Source organism: Scardinius erythrophthalmus, assembly GCF_964197995.2.
Source record: "Scardinius erythrophthalmus genome assembly, chromosome: 1".
NCBI classification, from domain to species: domain Eukaryota; kingdom Metazoa; phylum Chordata; class Actinopteri; order Cypriniformes; family Leuciscidae; genus Scardinius; species Scardinius erythrophthalmus.
This window is the reverse complement of record NC_138221.1, coordinates 14,871,065-14,888,840: the sequence shown is the minus strand read 5'-3', so window position 1 is coordinate 14,888,840 and position 17,776 is coordinate 14,871,065. Positions and strand designations below refer to the sequence as shown.

The 17,776-nt window shown below is 39.1% G+C and overlaps 1 protein-coding gene across 1 annotated transcript; it reads right to left on the bottom strand.

The window, feature by feature from the left end:
• Window positions 1-15,114: 15,114 nt before the first annotated feature.
• On the bottom strand, window positions 15,115-17,334 carry LOC308695107 (E3 SUMO-protein ligase ZBED1-like; the record flags this gene model as incomplete). Its single annotated transcript, XM_081373080.1, has 2 exons — window positions 15,115-15,606; window positions 15,883-17,334. The coding sequence occupies 2 exons, from the start codon at window positions 17,332-17,334 to the stop codon at window positions 15,115-15,117; spliced, it is 1,944 nt and encodes a 647-aa protein (XP_081229206.1).
• Between the last annotated feature and the right edge of the window lie 442 nt (window positions 17,335-17,776).

Below are 17,776 nucleotides of genomic sequence, written 5' to 3'. Positions count from 1 at the left end.
TCCGATGAACAAGCACGGGCTTCTTTTAAAGGACAGACTGATTAGAGCATCCAGGTGGAACCCCTCAGGAAATCAACGGGGCGTTTCATACTGGATCGTCACAAAATATTTAAAGACAAATATTTGTCGAGAACATCTCACACAGTGACATTTTGGTGTGACATTTGCGATTTATTTTATCAAATGTTATGTGAATCCTATCATGTTTAATTTACATATAGAAATGTAATTTTTGACTTTCATGAATGTGAAAAGAAAAATAATATTTATTTTTATAAACCATATTTTTCTGTTATCCAAACATCACAATCATTTCTATAAAATTGCTAAATACAAACCTCTTTGTTTAAGTAAAAAACAGAATATTGAATTTTAAAAAATCACAGGTCCCGCGTTACTACTGCGCAGAAGCAGGTCCCAAATCTTTGCAAGATGTTAGCGCCATATTAGGGCTTTGGCACCTTCAGTTTTCATCAATGGAAGAGAGTGAAGGGGCGTCGTCCATCTTGTTTTACAGTCTATAGTCTGAGGTGCCGTTGCCATGACTCGTTGCTATGGGTTGCAACACTTGCGTGTCCTGCTTCGGACTTGACTGAAGGGGTCAGTCTCAGTTTTCAAGGGTCTAAACTCCGGAGAAGCCTAGTGTGGACGACAGTCATAACCATAGTAGCTAAAGTTATGCGTTTTAAAATGAAAATGCACTAGTGTAAACGTAGGTATTTCACAGTCTGCTCGGGAACTGATGCTCTCAAGCAAATGTGGCTCTTTCAGTGAGTAGCCTACCTATGGCTCGACGGAAGGAAAAAATAAACCAATCCATTTTTTTTTTTTTTAATAATCAAAGGTAGTGTGTCGAATCAATAAAAAATAGTAAAAAGTATAATACACCAACCAATCATCATCGGCACAATACGTTCAAATTTCATTGGACAATGTGAATTAAAGCAGTAATTTTCCAGTCATTCATAAATTATTTTGAAAATTACAGACAAATTTACAACACTGTAAAAACGACAACTCAAAATTGTTCACCTTATAAGATTTTTGCATTCACTGACAATAAAATTGCTAGTTGGAACTTGAACTATGTGTTTTAAGCCACTTGAACTCACTTTCAGACGTTTCTGAGGAAAAGTTCATCTTATTTAATAAATTGAGTTGATTTTATTTTGAAGTTGTAGTTGACACCCAGTTAGAGTGTGGTCAACTTATCTGCGCATGCTCATTTGAAATTCGTCATGGCAACCGGCTGCTACGGGGTTTCCAAGGATTTTCCCAGGAGCTCACTTCGAAAATTTGAAAGTTTGCATCCGCCATCTTGTCACAATGCCAGCGGTAACTTTCCCTGACGTCTTTGTTGAAGAGAGAGATTCCTTCTAACGGGTAAGCTAATCATATGAATATGTATATGCATTTGATATTTGTATTACATTTCATTGCGGGAAACAAAATCGATAAATCATAACCAGGCGAGGTGTTTATGGCAATACAAAATCCCCCACTAGCTAATCGGTTAGAAGCTAGCTTATTTTGAACAGTTAAGCTCAATATAATTATTGTCCACATATTAATTGAAAGATTTGTGTTGCCGGTATGTTTGTTATTCTCGATGAATGATGGCATTGTTTTATGCACGTCTGCTTTGCTCATGTTCTGCTCGCGACCATGCGCTGCAACCAAGGTAACGTTAGAACTAACGTGCTAAAACTGTGATGCAAAACTTCGGTTTGATACGGTAGTTAACTAGATAGATATAGCTTCTAGCATGCGACCTTTGTGTAGGGCTGGGTACCGAGTTCGATACTTTTGAGGGACCGACCGAATTGCCTCGATATATCGAGTATCGAAAAATGACATGTTCATTCCAGATTTCGATACCTACATGCAAACTATACAGTACACACACGAGACGCGCGGAACTCTCCGCGCACATACTCATATGAGAGGCGCGCGCGCACGCACAAATATGATGAAGACCTTGACAGTGCACAGAGTAAACATTAGAGCAGAAAGTTGCTCCGTCTTCGACTGGTAAATGAAGAGATACCTTGTTGATCACTCTGACAGTGTTTATATTGCAATAAATAATAACCTACTGAATGTACACTGCCTTTCAAAAATGTGTTGGTTGGTCAGATTTTTTTTTTCAGTAAGGATGCATTAAAGTTATCAAAGGTGGCATTAAAACGTGTAATGTTACAAAATATTTCGTTTTTAAATAAATGCTATTCTTTTGATTTTTTTATTCATCAAAGAATCATTAAAAAATGTATAATAGTTTCCTAAATATTAAGCAGAAAACTGTTTTCATATTTCTGAAGGGTCATGTGACACTGAAGTAGGCTAATGATTTTGAAAATTCAGCTTTGACATCACAAGAATAAATTACATTTTGAAATATATTCAAATAAGATTTTAAATTTTAATACTATTTCACAATATTACAAGTTTTACTGTATTTTTTATTTTAAAAAAAATTCAGCTTTGGTGAGCATGAGCTCTTTATAAAACATTATTTGTTCCTTTGTGCTTTTTTGTTCCTTTGTGCACTGGCTAAGGAGCATGAGTCAAACTGAAAAAATAAAACCAACGTTTTTCTGAGGTAATGTGTTATGTAATCTTGTTAAAATGGATTTCATAAAATTGGTATCGAAAAAAGTATCGTTAGGAACCGGTATCGAAACTGAGGTATCGAAATTGGCACCAGATCGAAAGATTTTGAACAATACCCAGCCCTACCTTTGTGTGTGTTTTAGCCCTGAAGCTCAACAGCATTAACGTGAACGGTTGCGAAGTATGTCACTGTGTTAATTTTCTCCTCTTATTTTTGTGCTAGGTTTGTCTATGAAGTGTCGCTTCTGCAGCTTTGCCAGCGCCAGTCAAGAGCGTCTGCTTACGGTACGTTCACACGGGGCGTCAGCGTCAACGCTTCCCATTGACTTTGAATGGGTGACGTCAAGCGTTGCCGAAAGGAATTGTGGATCCGTCGGCGGTGCTTCACTGCCGTTGCTCGCGGCAGAAGTTGAGAATTTTTCAACTTCTGCCGCGAGCAACGCCAGTGAAGCGCCGCAGACGGAAGCGTCAGCCAATAGGATCGCTCTATGCAAATACAGTAGCCAGGCGGCAGCCAATCACGTTCATCCTGTTCAAGAGCAGCAAACTGAGGATACATTTTAAATTTCATTGGCTGACGCTGCTATGACCATGGCGTCAGTGCCAAACTTCAGCCACGCCTTCCGTCAAGCGTTGACGCTGACGCCCCGTGTGAACGTACCGTTAGGCACCATCGGCTCAGGCACGGAAGAGGAGCTTACTGGCCGTGTGTTTACAGTGACTGTGTATGTTCTTTTAAAACACCTGGCGCTTTAAAGTCACATTTGACCAATCGCACTGTAGGACAGCCAAAATACAAGATAAATTCACAACGTGTCCGGAGCTTTTACTCACCCTCATGTTGTTCCAACCCCGTAAGACCTTCGTTCATCTTCGGAACACAATTTAAGATATTTTTGATTAAATCTGAGAGCTGATCACTCCACCATAAACTTCTATAGACGTTATAACTTGCTGGCCCAGAAAATGTATTAAAGACATCGTTAATATAGTCCAAGTGACTACAGTGGCTCAATCTTAAGTTTATAAAGCGACGAGAATACTTTTTGTGCGCAAAAAACAACAACAAAAATAACGACTTTATTCCACTATTAATTTCCTTCTCTCTGGGCCTCGAGTCTTTTCACGTAGCGCAGCGTGTCTGTGTTGTACGTCACACGTAGCCTCACTATTGGCCGACGCTGGTCATGTGTGAGATGCGTGTGATGTACAACACAGACGTGCTGTGCTATCACACTACGTGAAAAGACTCGAGGCCCAGAGAGAAGGAAATGAATAGTGGAATAAAGTCGTTTTCGCACAAAAAGTATTCTCGTCGCTTTATATACTTAAGATTGAGCCACTTTAGTCACTTGGACTATATTAACGATGTCTTTAATACATTTTCTGGGCCAGCAAGTTATAACGTCTATAGAAGACTATGGAGGAGTGATCCAGCTCTCAGATTTAATTATCTTAATTTGTGTTCCGAAGATGAACGAAGGTCTTACGGGGTTGGAACAACGTGAGGGTGAGTAATTACTGACAGAACTTTCATTTTTGGGTGAACTAACCCTTTAAACTAAAAACGAATCTTTTACAGTGCTATGCATAAGTTTAGACACCCATACTAAAGTTGACTAAAAAGAGGAATAAAAAAAAAAATCATTTTTCGAAAATTGAACTTAATGCCTTAATTAAAAAAATTAGGAAAATCCAACCTTTAAGGACACCAATTTTCTTTGTGAATGAATAATGTATCGTAATAAATAAATGTTCTTCCTCAAAATACAGGGTGCATAAGTCTGGACACCCCTATGTTAAATTCCCATAGAGGCAGGCAGATTTTTATTTTTAATGGCCAGTTACTTCATGGATCCAGGATACTATACATCCTGATAACGTTCCCTTGGCCTCTGGAATTAAAATAGCCCCACATCATCTCATAGCCTTCACCATACCTAGAGATTGGCATGGAGTACTTTCCATAAGATCATCTCTCAATGCAAATCAAACTAGCTATTAGGCTAACTGAAATAAAACCATGCCAATCTCTAGGTATGGTGAAGGCTATGTGATGATGTGGGGCTATTTTAATTCCAAAGGCCAAGGGAACTTTATGAGGATGCATAGTATCCTGGATCCATGAAGTAACTGGCCTTTAAAAATAAAAATCTGCATAACAGAATAACATAAAAGAATAACAATCTTATTTATTTACGATACATTATTCATTAACAAAGAAAATTGGTGTCCTTAAAGGTTGGATTTTTCCAAAAAAATTTAATTAAAGGAGAACTCCGGTCAATTTTAACATTGAGCTCATTTTTTTGTACATTTGGAGTGCTGTCAATAAAGAGAACAACGACAAAAATTGGTGTTGCCTACACCGAGTTATTCTATTTTTAAAATTTGCACCCTGTTGACTTCAATGGGGCAAGTATTAAACCTGCTTTTAGCCTCTTAACATCCTTGATGTGTCATTACAAGTGCACAGAAAATGAGTGAGTGATTCCTTCAGAGTGAACACGAGTGAATCTGACTGCAGTAGATGTGAAAGATATGTATAAAAATGATGTTATTTAAGCCAGCGCAAATACCTGTTTACATCCTGTTTTCGGGTGAAGTCCAAAGTAATCGATTGCCGAGTTCACGCGCGTGATCATAGGTAACTAAACCTATGCGTGTGAACTCGGCAATCGACTACTTTGGACTTAGCCCGAAAACAGGATGTAAACACAGGTATTTGCGCTGGCTTAAATAACATCATTTTTATTCATATCTTTCACATCTACTGCAGTCAGATTCACTCGTGTTCACTCAGAAGGAATCACTCACTCACTTTCTGTGCACTTGTAATGACACATCAAGGATGTTAAGAGGCTAAAAGCAGGTTTATAACTTGCCCCATTGAAGTCAACAGGGTGCAAATTTTAAAAATAGAATAACTCGGTGTAGGCAACACCGATTTTTGACGTTGTTCTCTGTATTGACAGCACTCCAAATGTACAAAAAAATTAGCTCAATGTTAAAATTGACCGGAGTTCTCCTTTAAGGCATTAAGTTCAATTTCCAAAAGATGATTTTTTATTCCTCTTTTTAGTCAACTTTAGCATGGGTGTCTAAACTTATGCATAGCACTGTATGTGTAGCTGTCATATTACTGTCAAGAGACTACGGTATTGATTGTTCAGTAGAAGCAAGCTGTGTTTCACCATTACTGTTATAGCCTGCATGTTTGCATTTTTGGCTAATTTCAAAGTTCAGATAATTTGGCTTTTTCAGGTGGGGATTTACACATTTCTGAATTAATACTTAGGCAGGCACTATACAACTGTTTATCGGTCATCTTTGGCAATATTGCATTATTTGTAAGGTCTCAACAAGAGTCGGAAAGTAAAAAAAAAAACCTGCCCATATTACGGTTCTGAAACCTGATGTATTTGCTTTGGGTATAAGATTACTTGTTTACATTGCCCATATTATGGTACCGAAACCTGATGTATTTGCTTTGTGCATAAGATTACTTGTTTACATTGTGGAATTGTAAAGCTGTTTGTGCCAAAGTCGTTCAAATAAACATGCATAAATGAACTGGTTTACTGTCAGTGGATGATTTAAAGGGAGGGAGGGAGGGAGGGAGGGGGGTAATTTAAACTCAAAATTGTAAGTTATTACAGGGGATGGTAATCTGAACTCAAAATAGTAAGCTTTTACAGACTTGAAAGTTCCAGTAACTTGAATTAAAAAAACTTAGTTGTCAGAACTTGAAAAACTTAGCTGACGCAACTTAATAATTGTAGTTCTTCAAAACGTAAAAAATTAAGTTGATATCTTCAACTCAAAAATTCTGTGCAGTCGGTTGCCTTGAAAATTTGAGTTGAACTAACTTTTTCTTTTTTACAGTGAATATGAAGGATCTAAATCTGCGTCGTTGAAACAATGGATGTTAATTGACTACAAAGCACTGCACAAAACCAGCACCAAAATTCACATTAATGGTAAGTAGTAGGTGAACGTGATTTCACCAAGTACCACATGTTCCTGGATCAACATCTTTGTTGATCCTGGAACAACTTTCCAATCAACCAATCAGATTTGAGGAACAAGTTTACAGTTTATATCAAGTTTAGGCTTAAAACCAGGGTGATGTGCTTCAACATCAGTGTCATTCACCTATCATTTCCCTCAGATTTTAGGGAAAAGTTTGGGTAGGGTTAGGTTTAGGGGTAGGGATATATTTTGGGGCAGGAATGTTATTCCAGGGTGAACAAAATATGTTGATCCAGGAACATGTCTTACTTGGCAAAATCACGGTGACCATAAGTAGTATTCAAGTTACTTGTGTTAAGCCAATGTATTTTGATACACTGTTCACCATTTGAAAACTATCATAGTTGGTTCAATGCAGCCCAGGCCCCACCTATAGGCCTATTATGTGAAGTGCAGGCTGACAACAACACGCAAAATGGTTATCAATGTTGGAAACAGTTGCTACTTAATGATTTTTTGGAACCTGTGATACTTTATTCAGAATGCATTGATGAATAAATGGTTAAAAAGAACAGCATTTAATTAAAATAGAAATTTATCTTTATTATATTACAATAGAAAACTATTATTTTAAATTGTAGTAATATTTCACAATATTAAGTTTTTTTCTGTGTTTTTGATCAAATAAATGGAGCATTGATGAGCATAAGAGGCTTCTTTCAAAACATTAAAAATAGAAATGTTTCCAAACTATTGACTAGTTCTGTTGTGGATTCTCTCATGTCTTTTCAGATTTGATGACTGAATGAATCTCTTGTCACAGTGTGAACACTTGTAAAGTTTTTCTCCAGTGTGAATCCTCTGGTGCCGTTTAAAACTGTTCGCTGTAGTAAAAGTCTTCTCACACTCAAAGCACATGTACTCTCTCACACCAGTGTCTCTTCAGGTTTGACGCACAGAGAAATGTTTTGCTGCATTGATCACATGTGAACGGCCTCTCTCCAGTGTGGATCATCATGTGAAGATTAAGAGATGATGATCGTGCAAAACTTTTTCCACACTGATCACATGCGTACGGCTTTTCTCCAGTGTGGATCCTCATGTGACCTTGAAGGTGTTGTTTTTGTGTGAAGCTCTTTCCACACCAATCACAGGTGTGCGGCTTCTCGCCTGTATGAACACTCATGTGGATCTGAAGACTTGGTTTGGTTGTGAATCTCTTCCCACACCGATCACAAGCGAACGGCTTTTCTACAGTGTGGATTCTCAAAGGTTTTTCTTCAGGTTTGACATGATCACTTCACTCAGTTCTTCTCTCTCCTCCTTCACTTCACTCAGTTCTTCACTTCTCCTCCATCACTTCACTCAGTTCTTCTCTCTCCTCCTTCACTTCACTCAGTTCTTCTCTCTCCTCCTTCACTTCACTCAGTTCTTCACTTCTCCTCCATCACTTCACTCAGTTCTTCTCTCTCCTCCTTCACTTCACTCAGTTCTTCACTCTCCTCCTTCACTTCACTCAGTTCTTCACTCTCCTCCTTCACTTCAATCAGTTCTTCTCTCTCCTCCTTCACTTCACTCAGTTCTTCTCTCTCCTCCTTCACTTCTCTCAGTTCTTCACTCTCCTCCTTCACTTCACTCAGTTCTTCTCTCTCTCTGGTGAGACCATCCTGATCTCGCGAACTCATTCAATTTCGCTCTGCAGATCAGTCTGGGTTTCTACACATGTTATGCTGACAAATACCTGCCGGTCCAATCACAGCTATTTATTTTGTTTTGGGGCAGGCTATGTGATGATGATTTTGAAACGTCTATTGCGAAATGTGAATGCATTGAATGAAGTAGATTAAATTTTCTTTCAAAGCAGAACTAAATGCTCTCAGGCCCTTTATTGAAAAGGATATGTTTGTCATACTTTCAACAGGGTTTGGTTTTAATTTACCAACTGGCCAATTTTGTGAAGATGCATTTCAGTGGCGGCACACGTTGATATGGCCTCTCATAGTAGAAAATCAACCCTATTTGCCTCAGGCAAACCTAACCTGAGGCACCTTGACTAAAAATGGCTAAAAAAAAAATGGTGAGAGTAAGATCTAACAAGTTTGGATTATAAATCTATTAGGGTTTGATGTGGCGAAAAAGCACAGCAAAAAGCACACCTTGATAAATGCTGTCTGCAATACATACTGTAAGTCTGTTTAAAACTGAAACTATCTTTGCTTATTAACAGGTGCTTCCTGGGCATCAATCCTGAAAGAGGCTCAAAGACCAAGAAGCGGATAACAATGAACCCTCATGTGAGCACCCTTTTGAGGAAACTTATTGACTTTGAGTGGGCATCATAGTTTTTTTTGCAGCGGTAGTTGTCAGGCTCAGTTTTGAGTAGCCTTGTTCTTTTTGTAATTTTTCAAGACACCTTTGCACTACAAGATTTTTACGTGTGGACTCATTATAATGTTTGAGACTGAGAGGAGCGCCTGACCCCTTTACGACATTCCTTCATCGCTCTCTTATCTTGCCATGAAGGCCTCATTCCCATCCTGTCCATTACTGTTATTGTGACACAGCTAGATGAATAGTTGAATTGTGAGACAGGTAGTTGAATTGCGAGTTTGCACAATTTCTCTGCATTTTCTGCATTTTAAGATGACTTTTATGACTAGAAAGTTGAATTTCTTGAACTCTTGAAGTTCTTGGCATCTGCTGTACATTGAAAAATATGTATTTGTTAATAAATATGCCATTGGGCTAACATTGACTTTACCTCAGAGTTGTTTGTTGGGGGGGAGGGGGTTAATTGTACAATGATTGTAAATTCACAGTAAACTAGATGTACCGCATCGCGGTACAAAATATGACCGCCGCTCAGGCCTGCACTGGCTTTCTACAAAAATAAATGACGTGGAGTAATTTGACTGTATTGCGTGTTTATGTATATACCTAAAAAAAGTAATAGTATGTGCATGTCTGTGTGTGTGTGTGTGTGTGTGTGTGTGTGTGTGTGTGTGTGTGTGTATGTGTGTGTGTTTGTGTATGTGTGTGTCTGTGTGTGTGTGTGTGTGTTTGTGCGTGTATGTATGTGTGCGTACATGTGTGCGCGTGTGTGTTTGTGTGTGTGTGTCTGTGCATGTGGATTTGTATGTGTGTGTATGGGTGTGTGTCTGTGCGTGTGGATGTCAGTGTGTGTGCATGCTTGCATTTGTTTGTATTCCTGCATGTGTGTGTGTGACAGTATCATCCTAAACCAGCAACCCTTCGCTCAACAGCACCATCTACAGGCCGATGAGTGTACAGTCAGTAAATGTGCACATAAATGAATTTATTTTATACCCCCCCATGGATGAAATTCTACAAAACTTAGCAGAGGACACCCCCAGAGGATGTCAAGTTAATCATACACATGAAATATGGGGGGGCCCCAGCACGGGGGGGGGGAAGTGGCCCCCGGGGACCAAAAAAAATTTTTCCGTAAAAGTCTAGTAGACCAACATACCATAAAAATTTCTTCATCCTCGGTGCCACGGTTCAGGTAGTTATTTAGGAAAAACTGCATTTTTTGGGGTTTGCGCGGGGGGGGAGTGGCCCCCGGGGACCAAACGAAATTTTTCCTTAGAAGTCTAGTGGGGCTACATGCCCACCAAATTTCATGTTCCCCGGTGTTTCGGTGTCCCTGGTATCGTTGCCGAAAAATTTAAGGGGGCCCAATTACAGTCAGTAAATGTGCACATAAATGAATTTATTTTATACCCCCCCATGGATGAAATTCTACAAAACTTAGCAGAGGACACCCCCAGAGGATGTCAAGTTAATCATACACATGAAATATGGTGCAGTTCTGAACATCTCCACTGAAGACAGGGGCAATTAAAGCAGAATAATATTGCATTTTCATTTTTTATGGGAGGGGCGGCGCAAATCACAAATGAGTGATTATGGGCTAGGTTGATGTGGGCCCTTAAGAGCAACATACCATAAAAATGTCTTCATCCTCGGTGCCACGGTTCAGGTAGTTATTTAGGAAAAACTGATTTTTTTTGGGTTTGGGGGGGCCCAGCACGGGGGGGGGGGGGGGAGTGGCCCCCGGGGACCAAACAAAATTTTTCCGTAGAAGTCTAGTGGGGCTACATGCCCACCAAATTTCATGTTCCCCGGTGTTTCGGTGCCCCTGGTATCGTTGACGAAAAATTTACGGGGGCCCCAGCGCGCGGGGGGGGGGGGGGGGAGTGGCCCCTGGGGACCAAACGAAATTTTTCCATAAAAGTCTAGTAGACCAACATACCATAAAAATTTCTTCATCCTCGGTGCCACGGTTCAGGTAGTTATTTAGGAAAAACTGCATTTTGTTGGGTTTGGGGGGGCCCAGCGTGGGGGGGGGAGTGGCCCCCGGGGACCAAACGAAATTTTTCCTTTGAAGTCTAGTGGGGCTACATGCCCACCAAATTTCATGTTCCCCGGTGTTTCGGTGTCCCTGGTATCGTTGACGAAAAATTTAAGGGGGCCCCAGCGCCGGGGGGGGGAGTGGCCCCTGGGGACCAAACGAAATTTTACAAAAGATTGTAATTCCCCAGTAATGTACTGTAATACAGTAATTGCTTTGTCATTGAAGCTGTGAAGTTACAGTATACAGTTGTGCTTTTACAACAATGCATTGTAATATCACAGATATAAAATTACAGTAAATTGCTGTGAGTATATTTCACAGTATATTGCTGTAATCCTTACTGTGAAAGTCATGCAAAATTTATCCAATTATTTATTGTAAATTCACAACGAAAAATTTTGCAGTAGCTGCCTATATACCTTCGCAGGTCCTACCATGCCAGTGACATCATCGGAATTGCCAGCGTTCTTATACCAACAAACGCAATTTTTGTGTTGCTTAAAAAAAAGAGCTATATTGATATTTTTAATTCAAAGTTTTATTGTAATTTACTTTTAATTGTCATAAACAACGTTATCAACGTTGATTCTTTCAATTCAGTCCATCTTTAAACTGTTACTTCTGACATGATTTTCCTCTTTTAAAAACAGAGCATTGCTAAAATTGTGAAACACCCAGTAAGTGACATCATCTGCACTCTTTCTACTGCATGATGGGAGGACAAGAAAATAATCTCAGTTTTTACACAAACTGTAGCATTGACTGTATTCATCAACCCCGTTACCAAAGTTATGTTAGAAGAATGATCTCTATAACTGTAGAAATTATATAATTTATGATAAACACAACTTAAGTCAGATATTGCTTAAGTTACACTTACAACCCTGTCAGTCACTCTGGAAATGTCATTTAGTGGATACAGTTTACTGTTTATTGCTTAAATATAATACAAAAAAGTGTAAACTATATTGAGAAATGTCCAACATTTCTGTGACATGGTTGCATAAACTTGCGAACCAAATATAAACTTATACTTTGTTTGATGTTGACAATCAATATGACAATCCAACCTCCCTCTACTGAACATACACTCATTTCATAGTTGAACTGTTTATCTAAATGTGATGAAGTGCTTGAATGTTTCTAACGTGAATGATCTTCAGCATCATGAATGAATGAAGAATAAACACCAACCTCTTTGTTCTTCAGGATCTTCAGTGTGTTTCATTCTGCAGGGTTCTGGATCACTCATGTTCTCACTGTCCTCTTTAATAAACTCAGTCTTTGCAGATTTCAGCTCTTCCTGATGCTCTGATGCTCGTCTTCACTTGTAGCTGATGGGAATTTACAGCATTTATTGGAGAATTACAATGGGGGTAGCTTCACTGATGATGTAATTGTTGTGGGAGGAGCTTCACTGATGATGTGAATTGGTGTGGGTGGAGCTTCACTGGCAATGTAATTGATATGGGAGGGGCTTAAATTGTGGTAAATTTTAGTGGGAGGAGCTGATCTGCCCAAAATAAAAATAAAAAAGTTAATGAGTTTGTTTTATACTTATTGGTAAAAGAATATAAATAATGTAATGAAATTATTCCAAATCTAAATTATAATAAGAAAAACAGTTCAACGCAGAAAGGCTAAAGATTAAATGTAGCCTACATAGTAATCAACAAATACCCTCAGTTTGACACCAATGAAATGAGCTTTAAGTGTCAATTTACAGGAGATCTGAAGACATCAGCATAATAAATGAGGTGAAAACAGGAACTATTGTCATGAAATAAAGAGTGTTTTCAGCAGATCTGTTAATATTGATGAGCCTCAGACTATCAACACTCATTCAACAAGCCATTCAGGATCATCAGCAGATCATCTCACTTTGAATGAATGAATGAATGAGGCATTTATATAGCCCTTTCATATGCACTACTGAAGCGCTTTACAATCATATCAGGGGATCTCTCCTCAACCAACACCACTTTATTATGAGTGTTTGCTGTTAGAAACACATTATTTGAGTCAGGATACATGATAAAAGCCTGTAAAACTGCTCTATTGGAAAACTTGATAAAGCTTGATTTTTTGATAACTACATTCATCAGAATAAAGTAATTAGTTCATTAAAGTGTGCAGAAACTGAAAACGATCATAAAACTTTTACAAATAGAGAGCACCACAAGCAACATTATTCCAAGTGTAATGGATAGAATATTATTTATGTATAGATTTAAAATGTCTCACGTGAGTCATTATAGACTCAATGTAAAGTATTTAGCAGTATCTGTTGCCGTTTATTTGAACAATTTAAAGTAACTAACAAATTTAATCCAAATGTGTCAAAAGAGTAGAAATAAAACAGCAGCAGCAACACTTTAGATCGAATCAATTCCCCTCACAGATCTAAAACCAGTAACAGTTCACCGATATAAAGTTGGTTTGACGTTGGAAGTTTGACATTTGTCAAAGATTCAGCTTACTGACACTTAAATACATCAATAATGATTTGGCATAACAACAAAAAACAGGTTGTGTTCAAACTGTTTTAATGGTCTAACTCCACAGTTCAGTACTTCACAGTTCACAGTCTTTGTATTGTGTTTTAGCAATACATTTCTAACATTTATAATGTGTTTAGATTTGTTTTAGAATTGCTTTTACACAGTCTTTAAATACTCTCATGGTTTCTTTGTGTTTATATACAGTTTTTGTTTTATTTGTTCAAACGAACTTGTGAATGCTGTGTGAATGCTGCTACTGATAGGTTTGCTGAGTCGTCGGATAGGGTTGTGTGTTGTTCGTCTTCTCATTGCGCCTCCATCAGCTGGGATTGTGGCCTTGTTGAATCAAGCTGCTGTCGTCAGGATCGCGAGGACAATCGCTGAGGGTTATTGAGTGAAGAGACATTACCCTGCCATCCGTTGATCATCATTCAACTTCCAAGTAAATTTTATTTGAAAGGTTGAGTTAACTGAATGTATCTGTGAAACATTTCAGTATACTTAAAAACTGATTGTTATTGTGGTGAGATTGAACTGAAACCGACACAAATTTGTTGATTTTATCTCTTTATTGTTTTCTGCGTTTTTATTTCACTTTGATTTGACTGCACTTGAAATTGGTTTTACGCTTCATGTGAAAAAGAAAACAGAATAATTTAAAATAATACAGTATACTTGTATTATTATTTTTTTTTAGTTAAGCTAAAATTGTTTATGCTAATTTTGAGTCACTTATACTAAGGAGTAGTATAAGTAGTATAAGTAATGAGTCTTGCTATCCTGTTAGATTGGAGGATGGCGGGTTTTGCAGTCAACTAGGTTTAACTCCTGAGTTTTTTACTAGGGGTGTGCATTGGCACTGCCCTCACGATTCGATTCGATTACGATTCACCAGGTAACGATTCGATTCAATTCGATTCTACGATGCATTGCGATGCATCAAAATTTTACTGCACACAAGGCAAATTTTTCATCAGTCATGAGGCAATACAAGCAGATATTAAACAACAGATTTTATTGGATGATATGTGTCTCCTGTATCTTTGACATAAAAGTTATTAAATAAAATAAAATGTAATTAAATAAAATGTAATTAAATCAAATTAAATGGTACAGGGTATCGGATATGGCATTTTCAAACCTAAAAAAGAAAACAATCAAAATCACTGCTTTCAGTGCTTTTTTTTGTTTTGTTTTTTTACACACAGTAAAAATAGCAGCTCTAAGACAGGGCACTTTCTGAAGTCCTGTGCAAATATTAAAATAATAAGTAACACTATTTTTAACAACAACCACCCAGGAATAAAAATATTCAGTGCAACAACACAGTAACCACTTATTACTGTGAAACTTTTTTCAAGTAGTAAAGTAAAGTGCAAACTATTCTCAACAAAACAGCAGCTTAGCAGCTTTAAGACAATGGCAATTATATGCCTGCCCTGATCCTACCATCACATCAGCTGCATACAACAAAATATCAAGATGTGAAATACAGTAATGTAAACCAAAAATAAAGTGTGTAGGCTTAGCCTACTACCAAATTTGTGCAAACAAACAACTTCTGAGTTCAACATCACCATCATCAACAATCAGTTTCAGAGTGAGGAAATGTATAGTTTAACCTAAGCCTACATCATAACTTCTCACTGTTTAGCATTTGGGAATTTCAAGGTTCTTGTGCAAAAACACAAGCTGATCGACATGGTCCGGTTTGAGAGCGCTTCTTTTTGCAGTGATAACATCTCCTGCAGTGGAGAAGACTCTCTCTGCTGACACACTTGTCCCGGGGATGCACAAGTATCTCTTTGCTAACCTAGAGAGGAGAGGAAATGTGCCCTTATGGCGATGCCACCAGTCCAAGGGATCCTCAGAGAGAGGCACAGCTGTGGATCTACAGTACAAGTCCATTTCCTCCTCAGCACTGGCATCGGCGGTCTTGCTTTGTACTGCAGGTTCACTGGTGTTATTGATGAAAGCAGGTCCCAGCAAACTTAAAAGCAGCGATGAGGCCCTTCTTTTGGGAGCGGAGGGGCTTGCTGAGTCTGACACATTGTCATCCACGGACAGCAACTCTTCCTTGGTTCCTGAACTTCCTGTTCTGCCAGGCGCTTCATCTGCTTCTGTTCTCTGTCTTCTCTCATACTGTTTGAAAAAAATAAATAAATAAGAGCAAAAACCAGCAGTTAGCATCACTTTCTCAGCCAATGCTGCAGCTCATATGACAATATTTATTTATTTACACATAACTATTTTTCTCAGTCTAACATTTTACTGACTATGTAGCTGCTTAATAATTAATTAACATTACATTGTTATTATAATTAAATTTTGTAATAATTGACAATTATTAAATTATGAATTTACAATTTTTAAATTATTAATTAAATTTAAATTATTTTACAAGTAAAAATGAATTACCTCCTCCAGGGATGCAGCCTCTGAAGTCACTGCTGCGGAGACATCCAATCTCTCCTCCTCTGTCAGGAAAGGTAACCCCTTAAAGCGAGGATCCAGGGCAGAGGATGTATGAAGGATCTTTTTCTCTGCCTCACTATTGTACCTCTTAAGGAGATCTGTTTTGATGGCATTCTTCACATCACGGATCAGTGGTTGGTCTCCAATAGTGTCGGACATGCTCTGGAGGAGTTGGGCATATACTGGTGCAATTAGGCTGACTGTAGGACTGCTCTCCTCTGACATAAACACAGTGGCATCCTTCACTGGTTTTAATGTCTTCACTACTTCCTCCACATTAGCCAGATCGGCTCTGCTGAGAGTGACAATGTCACTTTCATCTACATTTAGGGCAGGCGACAGCAGGGTGGCATGCACTGCAGCTTGCAGTTGCAAAAACCTCTCCATCATATCATGAGCACTATTCCACCTTGTGGCGACATCTGTTATCAGTTTAAGTGGACTTGTCAGTTTAAGAACAACTCTCTGGTTTTCTTCAAACAGGTGCTTTGCCTTTGTGCTGCGGTGGAAGTATGCTGAGATACGTCGGACTCTGCCCAGAAGCCTGGAGACCGCCGGTAGCTTAAGCGCCCGCTGCGCAGCGAGGTTCAACGTATGCGCAAAGCATTTTACATGAGGGAACTTCCCAATCTCAGCAGCACTAATCATATTAGCGGCGTTGTCCGTCACCAGCACAACACTTTTATCTGTTAGCTGCCATTCCTCCACAACATCCAAGAGTAGCCTTGCCATATGAGCACCAGTGTGGCTCTCATAAACTGCTCTCGTCTGCAGCACATGTGATACAATCTTCCAATCCTCGCTAATATAATGTGCTGTTATGGTTACATAGGACTCTGTTGCGACTGAAGTCCAGGCGTCACTTGTAATGGCTACACGTCTGGCTTTACACATTGATTCCATTACCTTTGCTTTGGTTTCTTTGTACAATGCGGGAAGCGCGGAATCAGTGAAGGTAGCTCTTGTCGGTAGCTTATACCGGGGCTCAATTGTTTTAAGCATGTGGCGAAACCCCGCATTTTCTACCACAGAATAGGGTCGTAGATCCTTCGCTATAAAACATGCCACCGATCGTGTGATCCTCTTTGCTCTCTGGGAGTTGTGTGGCAATGTTGACACTAGCGACTCGTCAATTCTTGGCTGGGATGTGTCGACTTTTTGTGTTGTTGTTGTTGAAGCTAACTCAGGATGCCAACGATCAACATGGTTCGTGAAGTTAGTTGTATTGCCAACGTGCTTAATTTTAGTGTGGCAGATTTTACACACCGCGTAAGACTTGTCTAGTTTCCCATTCACTTCATAAAATCCGAAATGTGCCCAGATGTCCGCTTTCCAAGCTTTAGGCGCGTTTTTAATAACCCGTCTATCGCGATCATCTCCCTCCGCCTCAGCCATCTTGCTTGTTGTTGTTGTTATTCCCCCGGAACCGGAAGTATTTGAAACTTCACAACTTTATTGTCCGCCAGAAAATAAACAGTGACATAATCGATTATGGCACTTTGCCGCATCGATGCTGAATCGTTCATGCCCCGCATCGCGATGCATCGCCGAATCGATTATTGTTGACACCCCTATTTTCTACACACACACACACACACACACACACTTCAGGTGGCTGCCGTGTATTGAGTCAATCCTGAAGACCACCTTGCCACCTCTTAAGCATCTACAAGTTGCAACACGATAGACACCACATACAACTAGCCTGACAGTTGTACAAAGACTAAAAGCATTGGGTGGGGGGACTAGGATCATGTTGCTCACTCAGCCTTCCTTAGTAAATTTTTGAACATTTCCCCCACAAGGCGGCACCATATTCCCCTACGCCACATTTGTC